The 13,171-nt window shown below is 42.3% G+C and overlaps 1 protein-coding gene across 1 annotated transcript in view; it reads left to right on the forward strand.

Moving 5' to 3' along the window:
* The window catches only part of METTL21C (methyltransferase 21C, AARS1 lysine), a 44,704-nt gene that overhangs the window by 29,560 nt on the left and 1,973 nt on the right, over window positions 1–13,171 (forward strand). Inside the window, exons 2-4 of the mRNA XM_009905244.2 lie at window positions 8,149–8,252; window positions 11,919–12,079; window positions 12,658–12,800. Coding sequence (XP_009903546.2) covers window positions 8,149–8,252; window positions 11,919–12,079; window positions 12,658–12,800 — 408 coding nt within the window. The remainder of the gene's footprint in view (window positions 1–8,148; window positions 8,253–11,918; window positions 12,080–12,657; window positions 12,801–13,171) is intronic.

Genomic DNA, 13,171 nt, shown 5'->3' on the forward strand with positions numbered 1-13,171 from the left:
GCAAGGAAGTTACTAGAAAATAAAAACACATACTGTGTTACTTCTGACATTACATAGCATACGTTAAATGAAGGGCTCTGGAGTCTTATTTAAAAGTGAAGGAAGGTCCTACTCAGATCACCCAAACTCAAAATTTGACTCATCTGTCTCCTTGCTTTTTCCTCAAGGAGGAGTGCTTGCTCAACAGATGATGCAGACAAACACCAAGTACAGATGTGGTGGGTTGAAATTTACAGTATCACAGTATCGCCAAGGTTGGAAGAGACCTGGAGGATCATCGAGTCCAACCTGACACCACAAACCCCAGGACTAGACCATGGCACCAAGTGCCACGTCCAATCTCCTCTTGAACACCCCCAGGGATGGTGAATCCATCACCTCCCTGGGCAGCCCATTCCATGACTAATGACTCTCTCGGTGAAGAACTTTCTCCTCACCTCGAGCCTAAACTTCCCCTGATGCAGCTTGAGACTGTGTCCTCTTGTTCTGGTGCTGGTTGCCTGGGAGAAGAGACCAACCCCCTCCTGGCTACAGCCTCCCTTCAGGTAGTTGTAGACAGCAATAAGGTCTCCCCTGAGCCTCCTCTTCTGCAGGCTAAACAACCCCAGCTCCTTCAGCCTCTCCTCACAGGCCTGTGCTCAAGGCCTCTCCCCAGCCTTGTTGCCCTTCTCTGGACATGTTCAAGAGTCTCGATGTCCTTCTTAAACCGAGGGGCCCAGAACTGGACACAGTACTCAAGGTGTGGCCTAAAAAAAAAAAAAAAAAAAAAAAAAAAAAAAAAAAAAAAAAAAAAAAAAAAAAAAATCCTTGCTGAGTATGCAATGTGCTCAGTGGTAATTAAAATGTCCCTGCATTATCAACACTGTTTGCAGCACAAACCCAAATCCAAACCCACACCGAGACACCCCCAGCTCTACGCCCTGCCCCCAACATTAACTTTGCCAGACCAGACCAGCTGGAAGCAAATGAAAGCTCTATTGACAAGCAAAACTACATTCTACAATGGGATGCAATGAAGATGTACAAAATATACAGGATTTACAATATTTACAGGTATTTACAATTAATAAACAGCACAAGGACCCCCCTGGTCAGAGACCAGAGGAAGCTAATAGCTTCTCCTTTTCCGCCCACCCAAACCCATCTGTACAAAAGGGAGAAAGGAGCAGAGAAGTTAATACCAAAACAATGCAGCCAAGGTCAAGCAGAAGCAAGTTACTATCTCTCCAGAGCAAAGAAGCAAGAAGAGAAGAAGAAAATTGGTTTGGTAGAACCAATCTTATGGTAGATATCTCTCCAAAGGGAGTTTGTTTAGAATTATCTTTAATTTCCTTTTTACACCCAATAGTGATTTATTTACATTTTGCTACTATTCTGTTCAAGATCTGTGAAAAAAATTTAAAGGCATAGGCTAAAACTACCGCAACAGAACACACCTATTCTCACATGAACAAAACACTTTCGTCTAATCCAGAGCACAGCCCAAGTCACAGAGGATGGTTAGATGACAGAAACACTCAGTTCATAGTTCCATTCCTCACCTTGCTGTGTGCCCAAGTGATGAAGCACTGTCTTCCCCATCAGCTTTATCACCAAGCTGCAGTGCTTGCACAACCAGGGAAGGACAGGGCAGGCATTTAATGCATGAGACACAGCTAATAGCAGCCAGGAGCTGCTGGCAAGGTGGGCACAGCCTGGCATGCCTCTTCCAGCATAAAGTCTTGCAGCATTTCTTCATTCTTCCATGCTCCTGAACACAAAAATACCACTATGTGGTAGCATAATTTTAAATAATTACTTATCTGGCAACACTGTGCTTTGCTCCCTTCTTTGGGATGTGTGTCATCTCATTGTATGTGCAAATAAGGTTAACACTGAATAACTTAATGTGCAACATTAAATCAGTTAAAGAAAGAAAGCAAAAGAATGCTTTTTGCAAGCATTGCAACAGGCTGCTCAGGGAACTGGTTTGAGTCACCATCTCTGAGACATCTCAGCTAGGTGAACAACAGAAGACCTGTACAAAGAGAAAGAATTTCTCATTTTAAAACCAATAATAAAAAACAGTGAGTTTGGTTTGAGGATCATACTCTTGTGTTGTTTTGCACCTTCAGCTGCTAATCAGGAAGGCCACCAGCATTGTCTTCGGGCATTAGTGACTTTAAGATGAGGATTCATCCCATAGTCATAAGATACAGGAAAAAAGGGCACAACTGAAGATGCTAACCTGGAAATCATTTCTCCTTGCAGTTGTATGTACTTCAGCACAGCACAGGCCCTGTCAACACCATGCTTTAGACATTTAGTTGGTTGCTGACAGCAGTTAAGAAGTTCTTGCCATTTGGAGAACGCAAATGTGCTTTCCACATTCACCAAAGTCCAGCAGACATGTCCCGCAACAAGGATGAGGAGAGTCTGCTCCATAACTAGGAGTCTGCCTCTTTGTTAGTCATTCACCAGGCCACCCAGGAGCTCTGAAATGCTGAATATTTTAATTGAAGACTTCAGTCACACACTGAACACATGAAACAAACTCTGAACTCCTGGAGCAGAAAAGCAATGTTCCTTTTCCCATTGTTTGGGGCAACGGTCCCACTATATTGGGATATGGTTTGCAAAGGTATTTCTATATAGCTGTCTCTGGAGCTATCAGGATCTCTTTCCTAGGTAGTACTGTCCTTGTGTATTATGTTATACTTGTCAGCGCTGAATTTCGTTTATCATATTGTCACCTCTCATGTCAGAGAGCCTTTTGGAACTCTCCAGCTCACTTTTGTTTTCACTATCTGAATAGTTCTATATAATTGTCACTACATTATTTTCTTTACTTCCAGTTAGTGTTTAGGAATACACTCATAGCACAGCTCCCCATGGGACATTACAAACCCGACTTTTTAATGCCTCCTTGCTGTTAACAAAGTGTTAAAAATAACAACTTCTCAGCCCAGCAAAGCTTAATTTCACAGAATCATAGAATAGTTTGGTTTGGAAGGGAGCTAGTTCCAATGCTACCGCAGCAAGCAGGGACACCTTTAACCAGATGAGATTGCTCAGAGCCTCATCCGACACATCTTTGAATGCTTACAGGGATGAGGCAATTCTGGGCAACTTGTTCCAACATTTCACCACTCTCCTTGAAAAAAAAGCCTTCCTTACATGTAGTCTAAATCTGCCCTCTTAGTTTAACACCATTGCCCCTTGTCCTGTCCCAACAGGCCCTACTAAAGACTGTCCTCATTTTTCTAATAGACTGCTTTTAAGTACTGAAAGGCTGCAATAAGGTCTCTCCAGAGCCTTCTCCTCTTGAGGCTTGAACAACCCCAACTCTCTCACTCTTTCTTCAGATGAGGTGTTCCAGCCCTCAGATTTTTGTGGCCCTTCTCTGGACCTGTTCCAAGAGGTTCATATCCGTCTTGCCCTGAGGCACCAGAGCTGGACACAGTACTCCAGGTGAGGTCTCACCAGAGCGGAGTAGAGAGGGAGTGGCACCTACCTTGACCTACTGGTAACAATTTCTGTAAGGATCTCTAAGCTTGTAGAAATTCACATATGCTGAATTAATTGGACTATTAAGACCCTGAACTACATGTTTGCAGACACTTTCAATGAACATACAAACCCTTTGTATGCCCACATTACGCTGTGTTATTTATCAGCTAACACCAACACTACCGTTCCTCTCATCTTAACTAGCACAGATGTCAGACGGACTGGCCCACTCGCCCCTAGATCCACCCAAGACCTCCACAGGCATACACTTCACATTTGTACAAGTCTACTTTCAGCTGCTGGCACCATGCTCTGGTTTGGAGCTTGCAATTTCATTGCAGAATTCTGGCTAATTGCCATTTAATTCAGGTGATTTGTGACTATTAATTTCATTAATATCTTTTAACTTTCACGGATTAACTGCTCCCCCCCTTTTTTTTTTATTGGCACAAATCTGACATGCTTCTTGCTTCTGATGGGTTCAGAGAAGACCTGAGTATTGTCATATACATTTCTCAAAATTTTTACATGAATCTTTTAATAATTTTACATCAATCTTTTAATAATTTTACATCATTTTACACTGAGCTTTCTACTAGTAACAGCAGAGGAACTTTAAAACATGCTTTAAATTTAAATCACTCTCTAACCTAATAATATGAATACAGTTCTAGCTGCTGAAGAGGAAGCTACAGCAGAGTTCAGCAACCAGCAGCTGGGAAGAATACATTTCCCAGCTTTCCTAGTAGCTTGAAAGTACTTAAAAGAAAAAAGACCCACATCACCAGTTAGGTTTCATGTGTAGCCAGACTTTTTAAGTCATAGCTCAAGTCACACAACTCACATAAAGGCATTCTTATAAATATTTTATTTACTTCATCGCATTTGACAGCCTGCTGTGTTTTGTCTTCTACAAATAGCTTAGATGGCAAAGTTCCACATGAGTGGGGGGAAGAAAAAAAACACCAAATAATCCAGACCATTGTGGAACTCCATTGTTAAGTTATTAAGTGCAATTTTCCCTTTTACACACATAACTGAGCTGCTGTACTCCCCTCAGCCTGTCTGTTCACAGAGAATTTTTAATTCCATGAAGCTACACCTCCAGACTAATTTTCAATGCTAAAAAAGAATTACTGGGAGATAAGACTGGAGCATGAGAAGCACTTACAGAAGTTATATAGTAAATAGATGCCAACAACAGCTACATTTCAGATTAGTGGTGTTAACTCTTGCATCAGTTATTAACAGGAAACAAAACTGTATCTATGAGTTGTATGTAAGCTGTTGCAAGAAGAACTAAGGAAAAAAAGAACTACGGGAAAAAAAGAGGGTGTACCATCTTTGGAAGAAAGGTGAGGCAACCCATGGAATGTTTAAGGATGTTGCTAGGTCATGTAGGAAGAAAATTAGGGAGGCAAAAGCACATTTAGAGCTTAGACTGGCCTCTGCTGTGCAGGACAACAAAAAGTCCTTCTATAAACACATTAATACCAAGAGGAGGGGCAAGGACAACCTCCACTCCTTGGTGGACATGGAGGGAAATGTAGCAACAAAAGATGAGGAAAAGGCAGAGGTACTTAACACCTTCTTTGCCTCAATTTTTAATAGCAGATAGGTTGTCTTCCAGATAACTGGCTGTCTGAGCTGGCAGATGGAGCCAGGGAGCAGTATAGTTTCCCTCTGTTCCAAGAGAAGGTAGTTAGAGAGCTCCTCAGCCACTTGGATCCCCACAAGTCCATGGGGGCAGACGGGATCCAGCTTAGAGAGCTGGCAGATGAGCTGGCCAAACTGCTCTCCATCATTTTTCAGCAGTCCTGGCTCACTGAAGAAGTCCCAGGTGACTGGAAGCTGGCCAACATGATGCCCATCCACAAGAAGGGCCAGTTGGATGAGCCAGGGAATTACAGACCTGTCAGCCTGACCTCAGTGCCAGGCAAGATTATGGAACAGGTCATCTTGAGTGCAAGCACAGAGCACTTACAGGATAGCCAAGGCATCAGGTCCAGCCAGCATGGATTCAGGAAGGGCAGGTCCTGCCTCTCCAACCTGATCTCCTTATAGGATCAGGTGACCTGCCTGGTAGATGTGGGGAGGCCTGTGGATGTAGTCTACTGGGACTTCAGCAAGGCCTTTGACACCGTCCCCTACAGCAAACTCCTGGCCAAGCTGTCATCCCATGGCTTGGACAGCAGCACTCTGCGATGGGTTAGGAACTGGCTGGAGGGCTGAGCCCAGAGAGTGATGGTGAATGGTGCCACATCCAGCTGGCAGCCAGTCACTAGTGGTGTCCCCCAAGGATCTGTGCTGGGCCCCATCCTGTTCAATATCTTTATTGATGATCTGGATGAGGGTATCGAGTCCATCATCAGTAAATTTGCTGACGACACCAAGCTGGGGGCAGGAGTTGATCTGCTGGAGGGTAGAGAGGCTCTGCAGAGGGACCTCGACAGGCTGGACAGATGGGCAGAGTCCAACGGCGTGAGATTTAACACATCCAAGTGCCGGGTTCTGCACATTGGCCACAGCAATCCCATGCAGAGCTACAGGCTGGGGTCAGAGTGGCTGGAGAGTGGCCAGGCAGAAAGGGACCTGGGGGTGCTGGTTGATGGTAGGCTGAACATGAGCCTGCAGTGTGCCCAGGCAGCCAAGAAGGCCAATGGCATCCTGGCCTGCATCAGGAACAGTGTGGCCAGCAGGAGCAGGGAGGTCATTCTCCCGCTGTACACTGCAATGGTTAGGCCGCACCTCAAGTACTGTGTCCAGTTCTGGGCCCCTCAGTTTAGGAAGGATGTTGACTTGGTGGAACATGTCCAGAGAAGGGCAACAAAGTTGGTGAGGGGTTTGGAACACAAGCCCTATGTGGAGAGGCTGAGGGAGCTGGGGTTGGTTAGCCTGGAAAGGAGGAGACTCAGGGGTGACCTTATTGCTGTCAACAACTACCTTAAGGGAGGTTGTAGACAGGTGGAGGTTGGTCTCTTCTCCCAGGCAACCAGCACCAGAACAAGAGGACACACTCTCAAGCTGTGCCAGGGGAGGTTTAGGCTGGAGGTTAAGAAGTTCTACACAGAGAGATTGCCCATTGGAATGGGCTGCCTGTGGAGATGGTGGAGTCACCATCATTGGAGGTGTTCAAGAGAAGACTTGATACGGTGCTTGGTTGCATGATTTAGTTGATTAGGTGGGTTGGATGATAGGTTGGAAGCGATGATCTTGCAGGTCTCTTCCAGTCCGGTCCGGTCTATCCCTACAGCTGCCACCCTATTTGCTTACTGCAAGAGACAATATAGAGTACATTGGTTCCTCTGATTTGATTAAAAAAAAAATTGAACTGTTTATGTTCAGCATCAATCCCCTTGCCAAAGCTTAGGACTGAACTAAATAGCAGCATCAGTATGGCCTGGTGAAAAATACGTTAAATGTGACAAACACTTTCTTTTCTTCTTCTAATAAGAGCCATTGGTCTAGTTCTGAACTGCTCCTTTGCACTACTTGTAAAGCTGGGTGGCTCTGTGAAATGCAGTGTTCATGGTATCAGTTTAATACAGTTCACATCTTAATAGTAGGTCTTCAGTATTAAAAAAAAAAAAAAGTGTCTTAACTCTCAAATTTCAGAGGAAAGAAACCAGTGAGCACTAAATGAGCAGCCAAGCGTTTCCTATACTTGGTGTGACTACTGGAGAGGTTTGAAATGTGGCCAATGTTTGAAATACACAGCTGCAGTGACAGAAAAAGCTCATTTTTCCCTTTGCCAGTCTTCAAGACCACAGAACCTCAACTCAACAGTTGCTCACCCAGATGCAAATGACTGTAAAGTGAGTTTAAAAAAAGAAACCCGCATTCCTCCAACCTCTTCCTTCCGACTGTGATCCTCCAGTTGCTCATTAATTAGCTGAGGGCTGCTTTACCACTTTCAAAATTATTTCAAAATGTTTCTACCGTTTAAGTTTACATTTCTTCCTACAACCTTTTTCCAAGAAGAAGGGAGAGCAGAAGGTCAGCAAAGTACTAAACGCATATAAAACTCTCAAATCCTTGAAATGTGTAACGAGTACATACTTGGTTTATTGCTGACATCTGTTAATACCCATCTGTTTTAAACCAGGCAACTGCAAGGTTTTCTGATGAGTGTGACTTTCATGATTGCACTCTCAGTAGATATAAAAGCTCCCATGGTTTCAACTGGCACTAAAGATGACCAGAAAGCTGTTATTTCCTCCAGACTGTCAGTTCCCCACACTCTCTGTGACCCATGGTAGGGGAGGGTACCCAGAGCTTCTCTAGCCAGATGCTCAGTGGGGCAAGGAAGACTTGACCTTTTTTTCCTGGCAGTAGGAGCTTCATGAACTTGTCTCTGCTTTTGGGATACTGCCAAGCAGCCACACATTATTTATGCACTAGTTTGTCCATGCTAAGCTGCTTGTTCGAGTCAGTGCTGCACAACGTAAAGCAAATATGAGGAACATTTGCTCTGCAAAAAGGGAACAAAAGATGGAGGAGGCTGAGATTTGATTTCTGAAGGTTGGTCCGCTTGGAGCTTCAGGAAGCCTAAGTTCATTTTAGTTTCGTACAGCAAAACGGTAAGAAAGAGTTTAGTGTAACATAGTAAGTCCTTTGAGCGCTGCCTGGTCATGTTACTCTAAATAGCCTGCAATCTGACTGGTCAGAGCTGAGAGCTACTCCTTTCAGGTGCATGCCTGTATAAAAACATCTAGAGCATGCATCTGCCTGCAGGGAACGTCCAGTGCCCTCTACTACAGCAGGTACCCACAGAGCCATCCAGCTAACCCTATCTGAAGTGCCTTCCTGTGCTCTACTAACTAAGGAAATAACATGTGTCTGAATTCATGTATTTCAGCTCAGCTGTGTTAGTCAGTGGAATTCAGCCTATCCTGACCCCTACTGCTTTGTGAGGAGTGACCATAACTGCTGGCTTTCAGTATTTGCATGCCTCTAGCTTGTGCCCTCAAATATTGTATCAGTTAACAATAACGATATTCCTAGCACTGACCTTTTCTTTATCTCCTAGCATTTGTATTAATCTTGTAAAAAAAACAAAGTTATTTAACATAGGAAACTTCTGTGAGCTCACAGACAAATGGATGTTTGTATATGGTGTGAGCATACGGCTAAGCCCCGTCTCGGCAAGAAGACGCTGCAATTGTTTCCCATGTGAGCAAGTGGAACTGGCTTTTGAAAAGGTAATTCCTGTTAAACCAGACAAAGCTATGCAGCTTTGTCCAGGTGAAAGAAACACATTGCAGCAGAGCTGCATTTAAAGCTGGAGACCCAGTGACACAGGGCTACTCATTAACCTACTTTTTTTTGGCTGTGTAGCTAGATTTGAAAAGCTGTTACCAAGCTATGGATTTTGAAAGTTTAAGGGGCACAAAGTTTTTTCTTACAGGAGATAAACTGTTACCCTGAAGTTTATCATCATCTTACACTTTGCCCTTGGGTGTTTAATCACTTTGTTAATTTTATGTGGTACTGTCAAATAGATATAATTTTGTGAATGACTCTTTTTTCCTTAGGTTCTGAAGAAATCAAATGTGATTTTGTAAGGTGTTTTGTTCTCAACAGTTTAAGACTATTAATGAAGTCGATAGTGATTTTAAAAACTTTGTGGAGAGCCCAGAATTGAATTCATTTCCCATCAGGATCACTTTGGAAAGAAATCGGCTGCTAGCATTCAGAGAGAGTCAACATGTTTTAAGAGAACAGGTTCTGGCTGCAGTATTATTACATCAAGATGATTTTAGAGATGTGTAATTTTCAGTAAAATATGGATCAGAAAAATGTCAGCATTGTAAGAAATGGAATTTTTTTTTACTGAAGTTGCTGCTGCTGTTCTAGAATTGTTTCTTGTGCATATGGTATTTAATAATGCAAACGTTACTACGGACAAACAGCTTACTCGATACTCGTGTCTGTAGTCTTCAGGTAGGCTTTCGTCACTTAAAATGATAACATAAAGCTGTGCATCAAGGTCAAGATGCTAGTATACTTGAACTCCAGAAACTGTAAATCTGTCCTGTAGTCTGCAGTTAAAAAAAGGCTTAACTCCACTTGATGAAATACAAATTTTAACAGTTATGGCAGCAGGTTCTATATAATAAACCGCTTTCAGTTTAGCAAAAGCTACCCCTATGAAAAGGCCTTATGAGAGCATCTGCAGGTCCCAGGCATAAACCAGCGTGTGAAGTGACATAAAAGCAGAGTACTTCCTCAAGTCCCTGCAACCTGCCATCCAAGAGTTCAGGCAGCTGATCAGATAGTCAGACCAGAGTACCAGTGTAACCCCTAGTTGTTTTTTAGACCCTTTGATCATTCTAAGAAGGGATTGGATAAATCCAGCAAAGCTTTTTCACAAATATTTAAGCAGACACCTATTTTAGAGAAGTTTAAAGAACAAAGCAGGATAAAACAATTTTTAATTCAGAAATGTAGTATGTCTAACTGAATTCAGTCTGTACTGGATGGGTGATAACAGATATATACCTCATGATCTGAGATGTAATTTTATTTACTGCAAGCACTTAACAGCAGATCAACAAATACGTATTTATTAAGCATGTTGCCAAGCTATTTTCTGGTACTCTCTGTGACCCATAGCCAACTGAAACATTGACCTGTTGCAGTAACATCTCTAAGCAAGGGAAAAAATAGGGAAGGATCACTTTCTACCCAGACTGACAATAACTTACTCATTAAATAAGCTCTACCAGTTTTTACATAAAGTATTAGACAAAGTAAAGTTCCTACTGCTTTGTAATGTCAGGATTGGATTTTTACTAAAGTAGCAGAAAAATTGTGCTTTAAGAGCCTTACCAAAGCAACTCCAACATAAACAAACTCCTCAAATACCCCCAGATTTTAAAATGTAGCACCTTGCACATTTAAATATGAAATGTTCAGAACACTGGGTCTTCAAGCAAGTGTCTCCTGACTGCAGCCATCACTAGTTCTGCAAATTCTTCTCTTTTCACTGCACACCTTACCAATTACACAAGTTTCAATACATTTTCCCAGATATTTCCTAAACATTAAAACATAAACAGAGTTTATTCTAGCTGAAGGCATGAAAAAGAAGCATTGGCAAAAACTCAAAAGTATACTTTTGATTACATGAGAAACTACTGTTGTTGTAAGAAGACAGAATTTCATGTGTGAAACATGAATGCATCTACTCATTTTTCAGTCTCTTCAGGGTCTTATCTACCATTATCTTGAATTATATACAAAAGATGTATGGCCAGAACTTGTTACTAGCCACACAGAGACCCTCCAACGCAAAAAAAATCCCCAGAACAAGCCATCCAGCCAACAAACCAAAACAAATCTGCAGAAATCAATTTACTTTAAAACATTATTTTCTGAAACAGTACAAAATCACTGCTACAACTAAATAAATGCAGTGTCTGAGGAGTTATATCCTATCTTTGTGAATAAAAGGAGCAGCAACAAGGAATGTATCAGTAAATTTGCAATGGTGTCACTGCCATGGGTGCACATAAACCACTCTTGCAAGTCAGTAGTAACTCCATGCCTCAAAAAACTACCTGCCGGTATTGCTGAACCATCTGGCCACTGCCAAACCTCTCCCCCTTCTGACCAGGATATCAAGAACAACCTCCTACAGTATGATGCAACTGAAGTTTCAGAACACTTATCTGCAGTGCATGTGGCTAGAGAGAGCAAATACATGCATTCCCAAGCAGAAAAAGGCCAACCATGCACAAAAACTTCGCACACTTCAGCCACCGGCCAAAGCAAGTTATGAACCACTTTTTTCCTTGTCATACATAAGTATGCGTGTGTCTAAGGCAAACAGCACCCTAGCAAGAGGGGCCAGCTAGGGAAGTGATTGTACCTATGTACTTGGCACTGGTGACATTGCACCACAAATACTGTGTTCAGTTTTGGACCCCTCTCTACATGATAGACACTAAAGTGCTGGAATAGGCTTGCCCAGGGAAGTGGTGGAGTCACCACCCCTCAAAGTATTGAAAAGAAGTGCAGAAGTGGTGCTTAGTGATCACCAAGCACCTACGTTTCTCTATGGTTTAGTGGTGAACTGGCAGCGATGGGTTAACAGATGGCCTTGATATCTTAAAGGTCTCTACTAACAGTTCCATGATTGTATATACCTACACAAACACACATGGATATGCACATGCACAGGTGCTATGGCATAATGTTAAGGTTTTACATAAATGTTAAACATGATCAAAGTTTAAATATTATAAACCTGATACAAAAACCCAAACCTGATAGCATGGATGACTTCCCTTCATGGCTTCCTGTCCCTTCAACCTATCATTGACAAAAGCCCCAAACTAAAGCCCAAACTATTTACAGTCTTCCAGCCATGTTTAATGCGAAGAGGGTACCTCTTTTACAACATTACTTTTCCCCTTCCATTTCAGCTCTTTTGCCATGATCTCTGCACAGCAGCCACTGTTCAACAAAATTCAAAGAGGCACGGACTGCCAAACCGAGGAAGAAGAAACATGTGAAGAGCAATATGATTCTGAAAACTGCCCTAGCAGCTCCACACATACCTCACCACCAGCAGAATCCAATCCAGGTTTAACCCACAAATGAAAATTGCAGCACAACTCGCTACTCATACTCCAACATAGTATCAACTATAACATAGCCCATATTACAAGATAACTTGATCTTGAAATTCTTCTAGCTAATGTTTTGGTCAGGCATTGGAATAGGTTACCCAGGAACATGGGGGGAGTCACCATCCCCAGAGCTGTTCAAGAAATGTCTAGACGTGGCACTTTGAGACATGGCTTAACAGCTATGATGGTCTTAGGTTGAACTCAATGATCTTAGTGGCCTCTTCCAACTGAAGCAATTCTGCTATTAGAAAATTTATATATTTGAATTAGCAGATTTTCTTCTAAAAGGACCTATTTCTACCTGTAAATTGCCAATGGTCAGAAAAAATTCAGAATGGCAGGAAATGACCTTTCATTCCCTGGCCAGTCAGCCAGTCCACTTCTGGACAGCAACTAGTCTTAAGGCCAATGGCCTGACAGCTTTTCTACTCCATGTTACTACATACGATATTCACAAGATACTTTTCATCTTTAACAAGCTTCACATAAACATCTGCATATAAAAACACAAGTTTCATCCTTTCTCTCACAGATTCACCAGTAATTCTTAAAATACTACAGAACTGGACTCCTAGAGTTTCACACTACTTTGATAAAGAGCACTATACATATGTTGGCCACCAGATTGTCATTCAGGAGTCCATAGAATACTTTGGAGCTGTGGTATGGCCAGGGGTAAGTACTTGACACGACACCCAGAAACACATGACAGCAGCACACAAATATTAAGGAAGCTTTCTTAGATGACTCTTCTGACAGCAGAGATTTCCTCATGCAGAATGAGGTTGTGAAGTGCTTCAGCAAAAATCTCTGCCTTATGCTAATTTGCCAGTTGATGCCAGAACTGTGGCAACTAAGAGTTTGTGAATTGAAAGCAGATATTTGAGAAAAAAAAAAAAAGACAGCCAGCTTGGGAAGAAGTGTCCAGCTTTATCCATGGTTCTGAGAGTCACTGATGGGAAGTAAATCATCAGCAGTACAAAAAAGGAGGCTGAAAAAGAAACTTGTCAAAGATTAAATAAAAGTAGGTTGAAACAAAGATACAA

This window comes from Dryobates pubescens, chromosome 7 (genome assembly GCF_014839835.1).
Source record: "Dryobates pubescens isolate bDryPub1 chromosome 7, bDryPub1.pri, whole genome shotgun sequence".
In the NCBI taxonomy this organism is placed as follows: Eukaryota; Metazoa; Chordata; class Aves; order Piciformes; family Picidae; genus Dryobates; species Dryobates pubescens.